At 40.1% G+C, this 20,434-nt stretch overlaps 1 protein-coding gene across 4 annotated transcripts in view; it reads right to left on the bottom strand.

Annotated features, from left to right (window-relative positions):
* The window catches only part of cd276 (CD276 molecule), a 75,328-nt gene that overhangs the window by 36,490 nt on the left and 18,404 nt on the right, over nt 1-20,434 (bottom strand). For 3 of the 4 annotated variants that reach the window (XM_077594958.1, XM_077594954.1, XM_077594953.1), the window contains exon 4: nt 18,468-18,764. In XM_077594958.1, the coding sequence (XP_077451084.1) occupies nt 18,468-18,764 (297 nt within the window). Of the gene's footprint in view, nt 1-13,611; nt 13,650-18,467; nt 18,765-20,434 lie in introns of those variants that run through there. The other variant, XM_077594959.1, reaches the window with a different exon arrangement.

Genomic DNA, 20,434 nt, shown 5'->3' with positions numbered 1-20,434 from the left:
TGGTACTTTACTCTAAATGCAGAAATTTAGCAGGTTATCTATCTGAAATACTCGCCAATAATTATTATTTGTTTCAACGTTAGAGGTTCCACTGGTTAAATAACTGTTTGCGTTTTGCTGTGTTGAACTGTTATTAAGACATAGAAACTGTCAGCATTGTCTTGTTCTTTTAATTCATACTTGAGTGGAGCACTGCTTGTGTCAGAGTTACAGAATGCGCATTTCTTCTTCATAGCATGCGACATATTTGCTTATGGTTTTTGGTCCTGTCGCTGTTCAACTGTCCGACCCCATTTCCTTCTCTGGTATTTTTCTTGCATGCAAATGTTGCATTTGTTTTAGCACAATGGGGAATGTGTATGCTCACTGGTTAACATGCAGCGCGCTCATACTGGCGTTGCACTTTTGACATGACATTTGGAATCTATTTTTTTTTTACAAAGAAATAGTGTAGTCACATCCGCACAGGAGGACCTTCTCCCCGTGTAAAGTTTATCCTTGTTATACTGTCCAATCTCTACCTCAAGGCTATTTTTTATGCATTCTAGTTCTCGGCTATTACACATTTTTTTCCGAGCTCGTATGGCGGTATATACTGTGCCTTGCTAACAGGACAGCCCAGCTGCAAGCGCTACATTCAGTCAATTAACCAGTCTACTGGGCATGGGATTACATTCACCTGTGAAGATGAGAAAATTCACTCACAAATTGCCTCGGGCATAATGTCTGAATAACTTCAAATAATTTATTTCAATGAACCTGTAGCTTAGCGGTCTTGTCTTTAAACTAGTGATGTCCTGATCTGATACTCAGTTTCGATATCGGCACACGATACAACTATTTTTAGATTATCGGAATTGGTCACAAAATCGGATCCAATCCAGTATTCACATGTCTTTTCAATACTATTGTGCTTTTCGGTTGCTGTAAATCAAACCAATAGGCAAACATGTCTCCTGGTTGGGTATACATCTATTTAGAAACTAATGACAGTAACAGATCATCCTGTATATTACCATAAACAAAGCATTTCTTAACTTAAACTAAAAATAGTGAACAATGATTTATCATTTACTGGTCAAAACCTCAAAGCATTTTATATTTTTTCATATATCTATATTATAAGTCAGTCCTGGATTGTTTTATTTCTTTTTTATTTTATTTAAGAACCAAGGTGTTTTTTTGGTGTTGTTTAAAGTGATTTAAAATAAAATTAAATTTATATATATATATATATTTTATTAAATTATTTTTTATTTTTTTAAATCATCAATTTAAACAACACCAAAAAACACCATGGTTCTTAAATAAAAAATACATAAATACATACATATATATATATATATATATATATATATATATATATATATATATATATATATATGTATGTGTATATATACACATATATATACATACATATATATATATATATATATATATATATTCTAGAATCCACCTGATGCCAGCAATCAATGATTAAGTATGATATTATGGGGTAAATCACTTATAAAATACTCCTAGCTAAACCCTAGTTCATATCCACAGCTAAATAAAATGTCTGCATTGAACGGCTTATCGCGCAATGCAACTGCTTGCCTGGGGCTGTATACAAACAGGGCCTCGTCGAATGGAAACAATTGGTTGCCAAAATGCCAACAGCAAAAATCACTCACACATTGGACATGAAGGGAAGTGGAAGTCATAAGTGAAAATGGGAGCTTTTGTTTTTGAGATGGTGAAAGAATTCAGCATGCTATGAGTGAGTTCTAACTGAAGCTTGTAGCAGGAAGCCTGAGAACAAAACATCCAACAACAAAGTCGATTCATGCTTCCTGCTAACATGAGCGATATATCCCAGTGAGCCCCTCTCCACTCATTCAATTAAGAGTTCCTCTGATGTCCAACAACTGACAGACACTCCATCACTTTCACACATCCTTCCTTACTGATTGTGGCATTAAGATGTCGGAGACGGAGTGGACAATTGATTTTCTTCAATCTTTGTTTTCCGTTCTCGCTTGGCTTCTTTGTGTCTTTGCTCTGCCATCTTGGCAATGCGGGCTCAAGTCGGGAGCAGCAGCAGTGCCTTAATCAGTTGACAATTTTGTGTTGTCTAAATTTTTAATTAGCTTTAAAACAAGCGCTTCCTCCCTTTGCGGGAAGCCAAGGATGTGTAGGAGCATATTACTAGTGACAGCTATCAGTAGCCAAACAGATCAGTGCATTGGATAAAACTGAGCAGCTGCGAGTCATCAGACGTGGATACGTTGATCGGAAATTACAGACATGAATCACCACGAAGAAACAAAACAAAAAACTGAGCTCCCAACTATTGCGTTGGTCCTTGTGTTGAACCTGACCGGCACGTTACTGTAAACACTGCGTAGACTGACGCAGAAAGGACTGAAGGACTGTCAAATGTCAAGGGGATTTTTCTTTTCTAACATTGAAAGTTATGCATTGAAAGATCCTTGCTTCGTCCTTTGCACAAAAAGTTCTTCAAGGAGGATTTTTTTTTAATCATCAGTGGGTCTCATTAACGGTCCAATCACTCTTTATTGCCTATTCTTTTGATGCACATCACTTTCTCAAATTGATTATTAGTTCTTAGTCCTTTTATTTTGGATTTATTTTAAGTTCATTAAATATCAGCCAAGTCTGTACACAGCATCAATCATTCATTTTGCAAGCCGCTTAGCCACAGGAGGGTAAGCGGGGGGTGCTGGAGCTGACTACAGACAGCAGGCGGAGAACACCATTAAGCAGTGGTCAGCCAATCGCAGGGCACAATACAATATGACAAACGACCATTTATGCACACACGCATACCTACTATGCATTATTTGCAATGTGTGAGGAAACCACAGTACCCAAAGAAAACCCAGGCAAACACCATACAGCAAAGCCGGTTTGAAACCTTGAGCTCAGAACTGTGAAACAGACGAGGAACCACTCTTCTACAAGTATACCATGTATTTAAGTATGTATTTACACCAGGGAAGTCCATAGTTGGCTTTCGTTGGTCCGGACCAAAATACAAATGGACTACTTTTGGTTTGGTGCGGTTTCTTTATACATTCTAATTCTCGGCAGTGTCCCAGGACAAGATCCAAGCTACCATACAACGCCCGCCACAATCAGTCACTGCATCCGAAAACAAAATGGCAGACAGTCTTCTTGCCGACACCCTACGGCACACACCTATTTCTAAAACAGATTCAATATTGCATCAGCAGGGAGTTAAGAGAATGATAAATATCACACAGGAAGTTCAAGTTAATATGACACACGACGAACCAGCCTCCTTCAAGTGTTTGTTTCACTCGAGAAGCCATTCGATAATTGCAGCAGCTTCTGAAATGTATCAATTTTGGTTTTGGTCTTTTCTGTGAAACCACAAGAGCAAAGCAATATGTGACCTTTTCAGTTGGGAACTTTGCATTGGTCGGTATGTCCACAGAACCCGATTTGAATTAGAAATGCAATCATAGAATCCACACATTGAAATCTAAATATTCACCTCGGAACAAAGCAGTTCTTCAAAGAAAAAGAAAACTAGTACTTTCCAATGCGATTCAAATGATCAACCAAACATGAAAGGCTTGTGTGGACCTCTTCAAAAGAGTGAAAGCTGTTAGTATTCTTCTTGCATCGCAGGAAAACCTGAAGAATATGTGATGACATTTTTAAAGGCATCTCTCTGGATATCTATTTTTTTTGCCCTAGGCTCTTTTCATACTTTATACTGTAAATACAGTACATCATTATTCTGCCACAAGCTCTGTTACAGTCTTTAGTTGACACATTCAACCCAAATTAAGTCAAACAAGGTCTACTTTTTTGTTTCACATTAATTTGCGTACACATTCCAATAATCACAAGAAATGTAAGCATGTCAAAAGTATACAATCAATATTTATGCAATGTGTGTGTGTGTGTGTGTGTGTGTAGGCAAGCATTTTTCGGGATTCCAGCATATTTTTTACCAATATTTGATTAGCAGCGGAAGAGTTAACCGTTTATTCATACATTCTCTATTTTTACTTAGCCTCACAAGGGTCGCAGGGGCACTGGAGCCTCTTTTAGCCAACTATGGTCTTATTTGCATTTACTGCCGGATTACAGATGAAATTGAAGGTGGTCTCTCATGCGCCATTATACCATCTAATTTATGATTATCGCATAATTCCTTGTGGTGAACTCGTCCTCTGTAGAGTTTGGACCACAAACACAAGACAATAGGGACTTGGTTAACAGTAAAAGTTCATGTAAAATACCCCATAAAGCTAAAATCACCACTGAGATCAATGGGAATAAATTGATTTAGGGATGAAATTATAAATGTAACACTTATGGGACATTTGGATTTGTGCTTTTTATTGTTGCTGTCATTTTACAAAAGACCGTGCTTGCCAGCAGTCCCTTCATATGAGCCATGCCCCCAAGCTACTCCAAAACATCAATGCAGTACAACTTCTCATGACGGATTACTTAAATATTCTTTGTCCTACCCTTCCAGCGATTTTACAGTAAGAAATCTTGGAGAGACTGAACTTTAGATGTCAGTGACTCTCAAATAGTGGGTCATGCTTAAACTAAATCGCAACTAGAGATGAAAACATTCACGTTCAGTTGCAAATATAGGAATTGCATCAAAAAAGTTTGATTTCACGCACCGCAATGAAATTGTATTTCTTTCCTTTAAAAAAACATCCTTAAAAACAATATTTTGGCACAGTAACCAGGTGCAGTGGTCCTCTCTGAAGCTGTCTTTTGCTTTAAAACACTAGTAAAATGACAAGCAACCACTGTAAAGAAGATGCTGGAGGCGTTCTTGTAGAATCAATGAAACATTTATGACAATATAAAGAATTACAACTTGAATCCTCCTATTTTAGTATATGACCTTCATAGTGTTTGTTGCTCTTTTAATTTAAAAATGCCATCACTAAACGTACTTGACATGTCAGCTGGCTTTACTTACACATTGAAATGTTTTTTAGAATCCCAAAATGTGACAACAAACCCACACATTTGCAAACATCGTTGGTGGGGTAACACGGAAGTTATAAAAAAAATCATGGAGCTCCAGCATGCTGCATTTGTGCTCTTAAGCCTTTCTCCTTCATGCTAGCGTTAAATCCTGCCCCATTCCAAAGGCATGTAGTTTAGTCACATTGAAATTGGTTCCACACTAATGTAGTAAAACTGATTGGTAACCTAGCCATGAAGTAACCCACCCCTTCCTCCAAAATCAGCTGGGAATGTCTCCAACTAAACCGCAAATTGAATAATGACAAACAATCGTTATAGTAAATATTTGTTGTTTCAGATTAAATTTTCTGTTACGATGTCAAATGGCCTAATCAATTTGTAATTTCAGGATGGTCCCTGAGTGCTATGTATATGGACTATGGAGCCAAAAAAGGAAGCTATTCCTCCCTGCCTTCACAATCGGGAGATGGTTCTAAAATATCTGGAGAGTAAAGACTAGGTCATGTCAAAATCACAACACATTCTGGACAAACAGGATTCCTATGAGACTCCTACTCATCACATTGGTGAAGCCACACATAAAGTAGTGCATTTTCTAAACCTATTATCAGTTTCATCATCGCACCCCCGCAATGCCATTACATTGTGTAATGTGGCATTGAGAAGTAGTGACAAATTGAAATCCAAGGGCATTAATGTCACTTGGCCTCATGAGCCATTCACTGGGGACACTGTATAAATAGCCACTGAAAGCAAATTCCAATACACGGAATACACTGTACAATTATTATTTATTTTTTTAATAAATGGGACAACGATAACCCAATTCCAAACGTTTGCCCACCGTTCTTAAAACCAATAAGTGAATCAGATCTCAAGGTAATCTATGCCAAATGCCATAATGTCATGATCATAGCAAATTCCATCAGGTCCATACATTTTGGGACCTTGTTTTATTTTCAAATCCATTGTGCTTTTGTGTAGATTCGGAGTATTTTTGTCCAATGTCAGAATATTTATATATTTGATTGCACTATGTGTAAGCAATGGGAAAAGAAATCTAATGAAATGCTATATGCCAATCGTCTTAGGCCCACTCCACACAATCAAAACTGAAGTATACAAAAATAGCACGGAAACATGCGCTATGGAAAACCTGGAAACGTGTTTTGTTTGTTTGCTTGCTTTTTCCTATTTAAAACTCCAGCATTTTTAATGGCGGTTCCATTACTGACATTGCAAAGCCATTCTAAAATATTGGATTGGATAACTTTATACATCCCATGTTTGGGAAATTTCATTGTGACCGTAGCAAGAGGGTGGGTGATTAGACAGAACAACAAAGCAAAAGCACAAAGTACAAATCAAAGTAAATGGGATCATTAAGAATCACCAAATCAAATCATTAAGACAGAAAAGCAGCAAAAACACAAAAACGAGCGAGAGTGGACGGAGCTATACACTGAAGGAATTTCATAAATATGTAAAATTTTATTGTGGCTACACTGAAATGTTATTATTATTCTTAGCCAGATTAGCCACGAGGTTTTATGACCAGATAGATGCCAACCCTGTCAGTTGTCGATGATCGACTTCTCATGACAAGCGGTTCTCGAAAACTGCGTGACAATATAGTAAATTTTGTGCATGTTGCTTGATCTGTGGGCGTTTCCATGTAATAATTCAACGGTATTTGTTCATTCTCTTTAAAATTTCAGTGGTGTCATCATTTCAGGAACCCCTTTAGTGATAATAACCCGCTGCAAAATGATGAACTGAGTTTTATGAACACAAACAAGCGACCCTGTTTGGATTGCCCTCTTACAACCACATAAGGAAACCCATTACGTTACCAAAAACAAATTATCAATGTATCACTCGTCATGAGCGGAAGCGAATGAGAGTCGCTAAAAGCCCGGACAGACACATTATAGATATGACAGACTCTTTTAGTGTGGGTCACCGAGCTGTCTCGGTTGTCACCTAGCCACACTGAGCAGCGTAGACTCACCCAATGACGGCAAAGGATGAAATTAAACACAGTTGACAATATTAATGAGGGAAGCGGAGCTAGCGTGTTCCCTCAAGTCTGTTATGATAGAAGGAGAAGAGTCGACTGAGCCTAGCCGAGTCCAAACCAGCGGGGGTTGAGATTAATGCGTAATGTGAATTATGGTCAACCATTGTCCATCCATTTATACGAGTATCATTTGCCACATGGCTACATCTTGTTTTAATCACAACCATTAATGTGCTTTTTGACACTAGCTTTTAAAGATGCCACATTTCTGTAGGGGGCCAATAGATGCTACTGTATGTATTAAGTCGGGTAATAGAGTCAAAGTTGCCTCCTGCGGGACTCTTGGACCACTCTTTACTTCCATTCCGCACTCGGTCATCAATCACCGGTCTCCTGAGTTACCGGGAGAAAAGAGGCACCTATCCCAAAAATAAACTCAATCTCTTTTCCCCTATTAATTGGAAACACCTCACGTTGCCAGACAATGCTTTGTGAATGTAGCCAGTCGCTGATTCAGACTGCAAAAACAAAGCCATTTAGGGGGGCAAACGTCCTTTGCGGCATAATAATTCACGGTGTTATCAGGAGGAGACTTTAAACATCAAATAAACGGGCTGGATAATTAAATCAGCAAACTTTGAAGGTGTGCCCGGGCATTCATTTTTTGGCTGTAATGCCCGAGACGAAAATGATTTGGTATTGCGCAGACGGACACCGGTCGACCTGAAAGCAATTCCTCTTACAGGATTTAGAAGGATAAAATGTCCACTGCGGGGTCCCTGTTATATTTATTCAAAGTCTTTTTTGTGCATCCAAAAATGTGCACAATCAATAATGGAACAGTGTTATTGTGCATTTACAGCTACCTTATGTATGGCATGTTGCAAAGGGCTGTTTTCAGACACTGAACACATAAGTACTATTTATGAGGGGTGGAGGGGGGAGTCATCTAACTCAACCTGATACAGTGGTACCTCGACCTACGATCAGCTCTACCTACGACATGCTCGAGGTACGATGAAAATTTCGATCGAATAATTTGCCCTAGATACGATCAAAATTTCGAGATGTGACCAAGCCAGGTGGCCATGACATGAGAGGCTGTTTGTCATTGTAGCGCACTCTTTTTTGCTGCATCTCTTTCGTGTATAACAGATATCTACGAGAACTGAACAATTTATTCAGACTAGTTTCTCCTACGCATCGACCAGGAAACGCACAACGCGCATGCGCGGGCAAAAAGAGGGCTTTCTGGGTAATGAAGTATACTCGTGCACACAACACCGATAGGCAATGGCACCCTTTCTCAGAATAAAACGTCATTACCCACAATCAATACGTGGGTAGGCCATTATTCCTTCCTTAACCTGTTAGCTCCCGTGATCGCTCATTCAAGACTACTTCTCGTTGGCAAGTGGTCGTGCGTTATCCTATTGTGAGGACATTTGTGTGCATCATTTTCAGAATATTTTGAAGGGAATACAACAGCAAACAGCCCATCGATAGTGAACGTGAGGGTGGAGGCGTGGCAAACAGCTAACCCGTCCAGAACGAAGGTAAAAAAATAAAATAAAATAAAGTTTTGTGTCAAGTTACATTAAATGTATGTTTGAGTGTGTCTGTATATATTAATCCAAGTTAATTTAAATGTGTTTGTTCGTTTCCGAGTGTGTTGTTGCCGTGGATAAAGTGCCCCATGTTATTTTTTTCTCTCTCACATTTTTTTATCTTTTTTTATTTTCTTCTTGGTGTTTCAACGTTTGAAAATTGCAACCGTTCGAAATGCACTTACGCTTTCACACAAGCGAACAATACTGTTCTGTGTTTTGAGCTGTGCATGTCCAGTAAGTAATGGGGTGAAGTGTTCTCTCACTCTCGTTTTTGCTCTTACTGACGTTTTTCCTCTAACTCATAACCACTCTATAGATATCATCTTCTTCCTTGACTTCCACTCAATCTTTCGATGGTTTAATAAAAGCAATAACATACAATTCCATTTACAGTACGTGGAGCATCAAAAGCCTATCTATTATGCAAACAAAATAAATAAATGACTGAACAGAAAAATCCCATTATTTCCTAAAAGGGGGGGATGTAATCATATAATATCTGCTGAAAAGCCTTGAACAATCAAACAGAGGGGGCTGCGGCAAAAGCCCACTAATAAAGGGAAACTAATTCCTTGCAAAAATGAAGGAAATCACTTTATCTGAAGAACAGCAGGGTGGAGATCAAAGAGTGGCCACCGCTAAATCCGACCCAACAATCCTTTCCGAAACGGCGCATAAGACTACTAGAGGCATGACAAATAACATTTCCTGCGACGCAAATACAAAGATGCAATTTCCAATACTGAAAGCTTCCAAGAGGACATTGAAAGTCAACAGTCAAAACAGTGGCAGCCGCCTGAGTTAATAATCCTGATGGCGCTGCTGCCGCCTACCTGTGTTTACTCTAGATTGCCTACATTACCTCATACGTCTGTGTTGTCGTTTTCCCTGGCTGGCTCTCTGATAAGATAAAACACACTTTCGGTGGAAGAGAGGGAGAGCATGTTTGTGCACCTAACACTGATTAATTCAATGTTACATTGAGAAAGTTTACCGCAGCTATACTGACAACACATTTGTTTATACTGCTATTTTTTCAGCTTCACTGCAGGCTCTGCTAATCACGTTTAGATTAGTCTAAAACAACAGTGGAAAACAAAGCAGCGCCATGTTCTTTGGTCGAGGCTGCGGCAAACGAGTGAGGCATTATTTTTTATTGACATAATTGAAAACACTGCAGTCAGACCATAATAATATCAATGAAATAAATGCTTCTAAATGCCTACAAGTGGGTTGTGTTTTCTTCCTTGAACTGCTTGCAGTTTTATTTTGTCTGTAGAAAGCTATTTATTTTCTGTATATATGTAGCTGTAAACTTTTTAGCACATTGTGAAGAGCAATATTGTGCATTTATGGTCTAAGCTGTTATTATCGAACTGCTTAATCACTATGAAAAGAGTGTCAAATATTCATGGGAATTCAGGATTTGTGTTCAGGCTACAAAAAGCAGGGGTTTAATGGATATACCATATTTGGGAGGTCATTGCACAATAGTTTTAATTCATATTTTAGGCAAGATGTAGGAGCCTTTTGACTCAAGTCAGCATAGAAAATAGCTTTTTGAATTGCAGCTTGATGACATATACTAAACCTTTAGTAGATGGCATAAACTTTTACTATACTGCATAACTGTGTTATTAATCATAAATTAATCTTTCATTTCATCTGCATTTTATTCTAGTGAAGCGGAAAAAAACTGTCTGACAACGATCCTACATTTTTTTTCTGGCTGATTTTCTCTTTTGGCACTATATTCTGTAGCTCTTGACCTCATTAGCTCCAATGGTGAGCAGGTAGGGGGTGCATGACTTGGGCAGTCTGACATCATAAAATTAGATTTTAGTGTGTAAAATGTGTGACTTGGAACCTATGTTAATGGCCCAATTAAATATAGAAAAACAAAATAGTATATATGCACAATCCAACATCTTGGCTAATATTGCTGTACAACTGTAACAGAATACCCCACACCTGGTGAGTGATTGCTGTATTGGTTAGTTAGTTTGAAAGAGGCAGGCAGGCAGTTAGAATGGTACGCTCAATCTAAAGCGGTAAAAAGGAGAGGGGGAGTGTAATTTCGCAAAACTGTCAAGGCTGTGATGGATTCACAAAAAGACTTAAATGCACATACAACTTGTGCAACTTGAACAATGTAGTCAGGCAATCAAAAACTGTATAGACCCATCGATGCGGGCAGATAATAAGTTTGTAGTGCGTGCGCGTGTCAAGATATATGTTGTGCATGCGTGTCTGTGAATGACGTCATCACTGCAATATCATGGTATAGCTGCCTTAGATCAAAACAATTATATATATAGATTTTTTTAAAAGGCAGGCAGCAGGGAGAGACCTTTATCAGGGCAGGTGCACAAAGTAAAAAAGTGGCACATGGACCAACAGCCAGCACCTGTGCACAGTGCCTGAAGAATCACATCCCATGCCAGCTCCCCAGGAGACCTGAGAGAAAAAATGTGTCCAATGTGGCAAGTACTATGGGCAGTGTGGAAAGAGGGAGGGGAAAAATGCACCTAAAGAAACCCCACAAACATCCAATTTTTTGGATTATGATTCAATCTTAAAATTATAAATGGGTGTATTAAATATTGAATTCATATTTCAATTGAACAAACAAGGGTTAGTGCGTTGGCCTCACAGTTCGGCGATCAAGGGTTTAATTCGAGGTTCAGACCTTCCCATGTGGAGTTTGCATGTTCTCCCAGGGCTTGTGTGGGTTTTCCCCGAGTTACTCCGGTTTCCTCCCTCATTCCAAAGACATGAATGGTAGACCGGTTGAACACTCTAAATTTATTGCCTGGGTTTTTTCCAATGGTTAGGATAAAAATAAAATTATGTTTACACCTAACGAACATATACTTTTCCGTTTGAAGCAAGCAGAGAGTAGGTTGGGTTTCCCAAATTGTCTATTCAGTGCCAAAACCACCAAACGCTTACAGCAGTATTTTCTGTTGCTGTCTAGCCATGAAATCAGCCAACCACAAAGTTGGATCTGGCAGGAAGTCTTCTCACAAATCCTTTGGTTATCTCCCTTGCCCATCGACGAGTCAATTTCCTGTCAGTGTCAAGGCCAGCTCAGCAAACTCTTTGGACTCCACCGTGTTTTCTGTCATCCACTCTTCACCTTGTCTACCTCTCGCTACCTCATCTCCGCTCTTACTCTCTCGCAGCACTTTGCCACTTTATACTGGACTAGCGTATTAATGCTGGGAAATTACGCTCAGTTTCATTGGAAGTGCTAATGTTGTTGTGTTGGAGACGGTAGTCACAGCGTTGAAATCAAGCAATCAACAAAACACTCTGCAGCAATCACAGCAGCGCAGGTGATTGGAAGAAAGACCAAATTTCCCCAATAGGAAGGCCAAAGTGGTCAGACTCTACTGGAGGATGAGATGAGAAAACCTCGACAGGAAGACAGCAGCTCATTGGAGGACTTGTTCATCCTCCTTTTCAACATTCTCCTATTCAATAATACCCACCATTCCTTCGGGTCTCCCCCACAATGGAGCTGCGCTGCCAAATCCATAAAATACTAGAACAACCAAATACTCCAGAGGTAGAATGAGGGTTTAGAAAGATCTTCTGCAAGATTTTTGATACATCTAAAGCTGGTAAAGATTTTCGAAATGTATGAGTTAATCGCCCGCGGCAGGAAGTCAAAGTAAAGGATTCCCGTATTAACATATTACAGGCAAACTGTTCACATGGATCGTAAGGCTCTGCTTAGGTCTTGTAGGTGCTGTTAGCACGTTTAAAGAGTTCTTGACTTTCAAAACTAATCAAGGAGACAATTACATTTCCAAGTTGTGTGGATTAACAATGCTAAAAATGAATACTCAAATTGGCATGGAGACTGGGAAATCAAGTTTTGTCATTTGAATCTGATTCATTCGGTCGAGATTATTGCCAGAGGTTCACAAATGACAAACGCTAAACACAGATTTATTTCTCTTATCTACTGGGGCTTGGTAATTAAATGACCGCGATCGTTGATTGCAAACAAAATTAGGTCAATTTTGGTGATCATATTTAATCAATCAGACATGGAGGAAACGCCGTTTAATTACTGTTTGGCAAATAGAGGACATTCCCTCCAAAATAGTTGTCGACCTTTTAAGGTTTCAGTCTAAAAATATATGATAGCTTCAGTCTTAAATACCAACTCAATTAAAAAATGCCTCAAAAAAGACAAACTATAACTTGAAAAGCTGACAGTGTTTTCAGATTAAGGTTGTATGAAATGTGATAAAAGTGGATTTTTTCCCCCCAAACTGTCACCAAAAAAATCAATACAAAGCTGACATTTTCACAGTCTGTGGACTTGGAATGGTAATGTTAGCAATGCAACAATGACTGATGTAACATTTTGATTTGAGATATTTATTTCACACCCACATGGTTCCCAAAAAATTATGCTGTTGCACCCCGTGTTCCAAGATCAAAAATCACAAAAACAGTAGTGTGTGCAGAGAACACTGTGCTGGTTGTGTGAACACACAGTAAGCATTATATCAACTCAAGTTCGCCCAACATTGCTTGGCCAGGGAAGAGTTCTGGGTCAAAATTGGCAGTTAAGCACACCGCAGCTGTCGTAAACAAATACATTTTCTTCTCGAACGAGCATCTGTGCAAATGACTATATCTTTTATCTGTTTACAAGCAAGCGTTTTCAAGCTGTGCTGGCATATTCATTAAGAAATGACTTTCTATTTTTTTTAACTGCATTTGTTGCAAATTACTACTGTTTGAGTTACAGGTTTTCTGTTGTGTATTTCTGGGTTAGCTCATTTTAAAGTCCAATATGAAATCTTATATGTTTTACTGTGACTATGCTTGGAAAACTTTGTTTTTGTTATTAGTTCTGCTCTTGGTCAGCTTCTTCAAAACTCATTAGAAATTATTCTGTAGTTCTGGGGAATAGTATGAGGAAATAGACATTTTTTTCTTTTAGCAGCTCAAAATTCACGAAGCAGCTCCAGTCTGGATTTAATTTGCAGACGTCTGATGAGCTGCAGGAAATTGAATATTGTGTTAAATGTTGGCCTTTGTGTGCTAGTACTTGGGAGCAGAGGAAACTTTTAAAAAATTCAATTAAAAAAACGGAGGGGGCACGGTGATATAGTGGTTAGCAAATCTGCCCCACAGTTCTGAAATTGAGGCTCCAATCTCCGGTGTGGAGTTAACATGTTCTTCCTAGGCTTGTGTGAGTTTTCAAACAGTGTAGAGAAAGGCATCAATTGAGTAAAAGGGTAAAAGGGCAATGGGAGCTGCTGCTGTTTTTACAACTATACGACACACCCATCATCTTAATGGGCCAAGTACAGAGTACAACACTTCATGACTCTACCTGTACTTTTGAAAAAGGCCATCCAAAGTGTTGAAGGCCACCCCTTTTAGCCTGCTCTAGCCTGCTCTTGCCACTGGGCCATCCTGTTTCCAGCAAACGCAGTCATTTCCCAGTCCAGTGGAGCAGGACACAGTGACCCCCTGCCGGGACCTCTACCTCTTTCAGAACCAGCTCAAGCCCAAGAGAAGGTCCGGTACACCTCTGCAATAATTTATGAGCTATTTCACACAGTTGTGCTTCCATTAGAGACCGGACCTTGGCCCACTTTACAAAATCCTCCCTTTGCGCTTAACAAAGAAGAGCAATGGCAGGGAAGTGCTTGTACAGGTAGCTGGGGCCAGCATATTTGCCACTTACAGTATATCATAAAATCTGTCAAATTACAAGTTCAGGAGGATTAGAAAATTGCAATAAAATCACTTTTCTTCCCTCAACATCTCTTGCTTGCCCTTGGGAAAGATGTTGCACAAACTTGACAGCAAGTGCAAACTTCTGGCACTTCCCTGGATCGCCATGGCAACCCCAGCGAGGGGGCTACAGCCTCTCTAAGCAGGATCAACTTCTTGTTTTGCCAAGCCAACATTTAAAATGAAATACTAATATATTTATTTCGCAATGAATAGATCATATATCATATAAGGGCATCTTGAAATGATTTAAATGCAATAAACAATACATCTTTAAAATTGGGGTGTACCAGATCCGATCATGTGATCGGAAATTGTCATTTTCAGAGGATTGGCATCAGGTGAAAAAGGTAGGGTTCTTAAAATGTATTTGTTTCCATTTTTATGTATTAACTGAGTAGCTGCTATTGACAACAAGATACGTGCAATTCATTTGGGCCCAATGTTTGGCAGCTGAGAACACATACGTACACATACACGTAAACACAGCTTAACAACTTAAAATTATGTTACTTTTGGTGAAATAGATCCACCGACAGTTGCCTTTGATGGCGTTGTATAAGTTTCCTAAAATGTGCAAGGCATTGTCGTCAAACTGGCATGACTCGTTAAAACTTTGTAACCACATAAAATGTTCCCAATATAATGTTAAATGGCCTGAATATTTCGTAAGTAGAGACGTGAGTAAGTACATGTACCGACCGCTGTAGCTTTTTCCCTTCCCCAATACATTTCCTTGGTATCGTAAAATCAAAGTCGGGTCACTCGGACTCACGTAAAAAAATATGTGATCAGGATATTCCTACTTATATGAAAGCAGACCTTTTTGAGTGGGTGAGAGGGAGTTGAATACATTATGAACCAGCACTGGACAAACCATGGCACATACTCTGATTAATATTGCATTCGTAGAAAGAAACTAATTAGGATTATAAATCAACTTCTACTTGAAGTGAACAGCAGAGCTGCTTCAAATACTCTTAAACAGGGGTCTCAAACTTGCGGCCCGCGGGCCAACTGCGGCCCGCGGGACGATAATTTGCGGCCCCCGTCTTAATATGAAAGATCGATTTTTTTTTTTTTTTTTTTTTTTTTTTAATTTTTTTTTTTTTTTTTTTTTTTACCCCTTTCCCCATGATGGCGCCGTTTAAGTGGCAGCCAGTGGCAGTAGCTCTGTCCACTCATGTTTTTCTTGTTTTACAGCATGTTTTACATGAAAAATTAGAGGGAACATTGACATGCACCTGCTTGTGGCAGGTGTGATACTGGTGTGCCGATAGCGAGCAATGATGATGTCGTGACCGGATGATTCGCCTAAAGACGTTTCGCCGACGGACGTTTGACAGACGGACAGGTCGTACTAGTATTTGTTAGTTTAATGATTAAATACAAATACTAGTATTTGTATTTAATCATTAAACGCTGTTTTCAGCTGGATTTGACCGAATTTGAGAGCATTTTGAGCCGTTTGGCGAATGGACGTCTATAGACGTTTTTTTGCCTCCATCGCGATATCATCCAGTATTTGTATTTAATCATTAAATGCTGTTTTAGGATGGATTTGACCCGATTGCTGTCATTTTACGGCTCGGTTCTGCTACATCTGCCTGCCCAAGAGTGCTTATTCCCGGACTGCCATTGAAGGTAGACGAACATTGATTTTTACTATAATTTGGACAACACCGGCGGCGGGCCGGATTAAAAATCCTAACGGGCCGTATATGGCCCGCGGGCCGAGGTTGAAAAACTTGTACACACACGATCCGGCGGGGCGAGCGTTCGAATCCCGTTTCGGCGAAACCTCCGTTCGGCCGAATGAACGTTCGGTGGAACGTCCATTCGGCGACCTGCCCGTCTGTCAAACGTCCGTCGGCGAAACGTCTTTAGGCGAATCATCCGAGTACCGATGATGTCGCTCACACTGGTACTCAGTGCGCTCAGGGAGGTTGTCTTTCTGCTCAGACCAACAAAAAATTAGAGGGAACTTTGGTTCGGAGCTGAATGAACCAGTCACGGTGAGGTATACGGCTCTGGAGGGCGGGACATCGGCCGGGCTGTCCAGTGCCTCGCTCACTCACTCATTCATTCCTCCAATCAGCTGGGCGGAGGAGAAGCCGTGAGGCCGATCACTCCGCTCGGCGCGCACACTCCTCCGCTGCTCTCAGCATAGAACTGAATGAGGCGCTATGATCCGTGATCCAGCCTGTGTCAGTGTCTGTAGCCATCTCCGCGATTGAAACGGAGAGCGAAAGTGCACATGCGCCACAAACCCGCGCGACTGAATGTGAAAGATCAACCCGAGACTCATTCCAAGTGGAAAAACATATTACAGAGCCCCAGAGATGTCTCTTTCAAAGCCTGCCGTGAAGAGAAAGGTCGGTGATGAGCACAGACAGTTTCAAGAAAAGTGGGGAGTGCAATATTTCTTTGTTGAACACAGGGGCACCCCGACGTGTCTCATTTACACTGAAAAAGTTGCGGTGCACAAGGAATACAATTTGAAACGTAATTGTACTATGAGACATGCTGAGGAGTACGAAAAATACCAGGGAGATGAGAGAGCCAACCAGGTTGCCAGTCTTAAAACACGTCTTCTGAGGCAACAGGATCTCTTCAAGAAGGCTACCAAAGACAGTAATGCAGCAGTCAAAGCTAGCTACGCCGTTTGTGAGTTGATTGATCCTGTGCTAAGTGATCCCAAATGGCTCATGGACTTGGCTTTTCTTGTTGATATCACACATGAGCTTAATGTACTGAACAAGAAGCTACAAGGCCAGGGGCAACTTGTCAGTGCTGCCTAGCATTCTGCACTAAACTTGTGTTATGGAAAGCCCAGCTCTCTCAGACAAACCTTTGCCATTTCCCAGCATGCAAGGCTCTCGTGGATGCAGGCACACCATTCAGTGGTGAGAAGTATGTTGAGGCCATTTCGAAGCTACAGGAGGAATTTGATCACAGATTTGCAGACTTCAAGACACACAAAGCCACATTTCAAATTTTTGCGGACCCCTTCTCCTTTGATGTGCAAGATGCCCATCCTGAGCTTCAAATGGAGCTCATTGACTTGCAGTGCAACTCTGCACTCAAAGCCAAGTTCAGGGAGGTGAGTGGAGAAGCAGACAAGCTTGGGCAATTTTTGAGAGAGTTGACCCCCAGCTTCCCTGAACTTTCCCGAAGGTTCAAGCGGACCATGTGCCTTTTTGGGAGCAGATACTTGTGTGAGAAGCTCTTCTCCACCTTGAACTTCAATAAGTCCAAGTACAGGTCCAGACTTACTGATGAGCATCTTCAAGCTCTACTGAGGGTCTCCACTGCTTCCTCCCTCAAGCCAAATGTGACTATGTGAGAAGAAGCGCTGCCAGGTCTCTAGCAGCAAGGAGTAGGCAAAAGAAGCCGTGTTCAGAATATTTCATGTTCAATGTTCCATTCAAGTTCAGAAAGTTAAAGGTTAAAGAGCTGTTAATACAGACATTTGAAACGGAATAAAAATAATTCATTTTCTCTACTTAGCCAGCCAGTGTATATCTACTGTATGCTCATTAGTATTATTTGGTTTTATATTACTGATTGATTTCTTTTTTATTCATCTTTAAGTTAATTTATTTAATTCATTATTTTTTGTTAAAAAATAAAGATATTTGATAACGTTGGAAAGTTTTATCAGTGCTTTTCTTGTGGAAATCCTGATGCGGCCCAGTCTCACCCAGACTCGGCCTCTAGTGGCCCCCAGGTAAATTGAGTTCGAGACCCCTGCTCTTAAAGATCGCCATTAAAAAACAAAAACATGCAATTATAGAAATTATATATAGTAATAATACCTTGGTATTTGGATACTCAGATTTTTTCTCACCGAATGAGGGAATATTTCAATTATTTAGTTTGACGTTCATCAAAAAGTGTATTATTTGTTATTTTCTACTCTATTTGTTGCCCTAGAAATGTTGTAGTTTTACTACAAATTAAAAAGTGCAATAGTACAGATTGTATCCTTTATACCGTGAACATTCAGAGAAAAAGGCAGCCAATCTTTTATGAATAACATTTCCTAGAAGGAAGGGTAGAAGAAGACCAACCTGTGATGGTGACAAAGGCGTTTCCCTCCTCCCCCAGCAACGGATTAATGAGTCGGCAGCTGTAGGTGCTGTTAGGCTCCAATACGACAGTCAGCACGCTAGTCAGAGAGAAGAGACCCTCCTCGTTGGCTACCACCGAAGTGGTGACGTTGTCCGTCAAGTTTCGGCCAGTCCCATCCTGCCACATGACATCTGCTTCTGGGTAGCCGCCGTAAGCCACGCAAGTGAGAGCCATTTCTTCGCCTGGTCGAAGGTTGGATTCGCTCTGGATGGTCACTACGGGCCTGGAGTATGGAGCTGGATAAACATGGGAGATGTTGATTGGTAAAAGTTGTGGATGTGGTAGATTTAAAGAGGGGCCTGATTTAGAATGTATTCAGGGCCAGGAAATTCCATATTTTCCTTTTTTTTGGTCTGGAACAAAATGGTTGGTTCGGTGTGCTTCCTTTCCACATTGCAATTCTCTCAAGAGTCTCAAGGCCTTGATTACAAAGCCATGCATGTGCAAACATTGTTCAATTATTGGATAAACAGGGTAAAATGGTAAAATATGGAAGTAAATCACAGAGCTGTGATGCTAACCCCCCAAAAATTGTTACCGAAATGTCCCTTTGCTACAAAAGCCTGTTACATCCAAAAAGGTGTGGAATTTCAGAAGTGTTTTGCACCACATTGCGGTCACTTTCTCACATATATAGCAAGCCACACCACAGTTCCATTGGACAGAGAGTGCGATCACGTCTATGGCGAGGTCTCGGACTGAATGAATGCTTTCCACTAGAGTTTGCTAGTTTGTATTAACATAGGGTAAGTCGAACCTTTGGCAGGGAAACATGCTACAACTCCACACTTTTCTCAGAAAATGCCAATCCATACCCTAGAAAATGAAATGTCAGGAACCTGTGACAGCCGTAAATTGCCCGTCCCTGCAAATGGGTAAAATACAACCTATGTAAAAAGAATGTATGCATGGTGGGGAGGTAATGCTAGCCTCTATCACCATCCCAATCCCTTGAGCTATGCAAGAGTACAAAGGTGGAAGAGAAAATAGGCTGCTCTATTCCCGGAGCCAATCATGGCACAGCAAACAATGGGGTGGCGCTGAGGCTGAGATGATTTAAGTTAGTCTGACATCTTTATAAGAAGTACTTTTGACATTGAAACAAGAATTACTGGGCTTTCTGATTACTACAACACGGGAGAAGTGTAGGAAACACAGACTGCAATTAAGTTCACGTTGACCAGCTACAAAGCTTGGTGGTTCATTTAGTAGAGGGAGTCCTACAGAAACAGAATGTTAAGCAAATCAAACTCCAACTTTTTTTTTGCATGCTTTCATTAACAAAGGGCTGTCCAGTCAAACCTCAAATTGTATTGATGTCTACATAATGGCTTTGCATAGGTTTTAAAACATGCACCTTCCCACCCAATTGTGTGTTATGGATTCCAACAATGCATTTGCAGCAGAGAGAAAGCAAACAAAAGATGAGCCTTAATGTAAACTAACAAAGGAAGACTACAGGCAAATGATGAGAAAACAAAGTATTACAAGATCAGAAACTAAAGCGAAATCCCTAATAATATAAAATTCTACTTTTTCCATGACACTGTGCACTGTTAAAATGGTGTCTGGCAGGAAACTGAGCCCTAAATTGCTCCCAATGGATGTCTAGGAGAAACATTTGTCCAGAGCTGTTTCATGATTTCTTTTAAATTAGTTTGTTCTACCGAGATTCAAAACTAGAGTTGGGGAATTTCCCCGTTTCATTTTGATTGGAGTGGCAACAATTTTGTCCACTTGTGTATGGTGAAAAATGGAAACTGTTATTATTATCATTACCATAGCATACAATACAACAATTGCAGTGCACTATATATTAGGAATATCATGAATAGTATATTGTATCGTTGGTGACCGAATATATTGTTAACTTTTGTTACAATCCATCTGACTGTCAGCCTCTTTT

This window comes from Stigmatopora argus, chromosome 2, assembly GCF_051989625.1.
Source record: "Stigmatopora argus isolate UIUO_Sarg chromosome 2, RoL_Sarg_1.0, whole genome shotgun sequence".
Lineage (NCBI taxonomy): Eukaryota > Metazoa > Chordata > Actinopteri > Syngnathiformes > Syngnathidae > Stigmatopora > Stigmatopora argus.
This window is presented reverse-complemented; position numbering and strand designations above follow the sequence as displayed.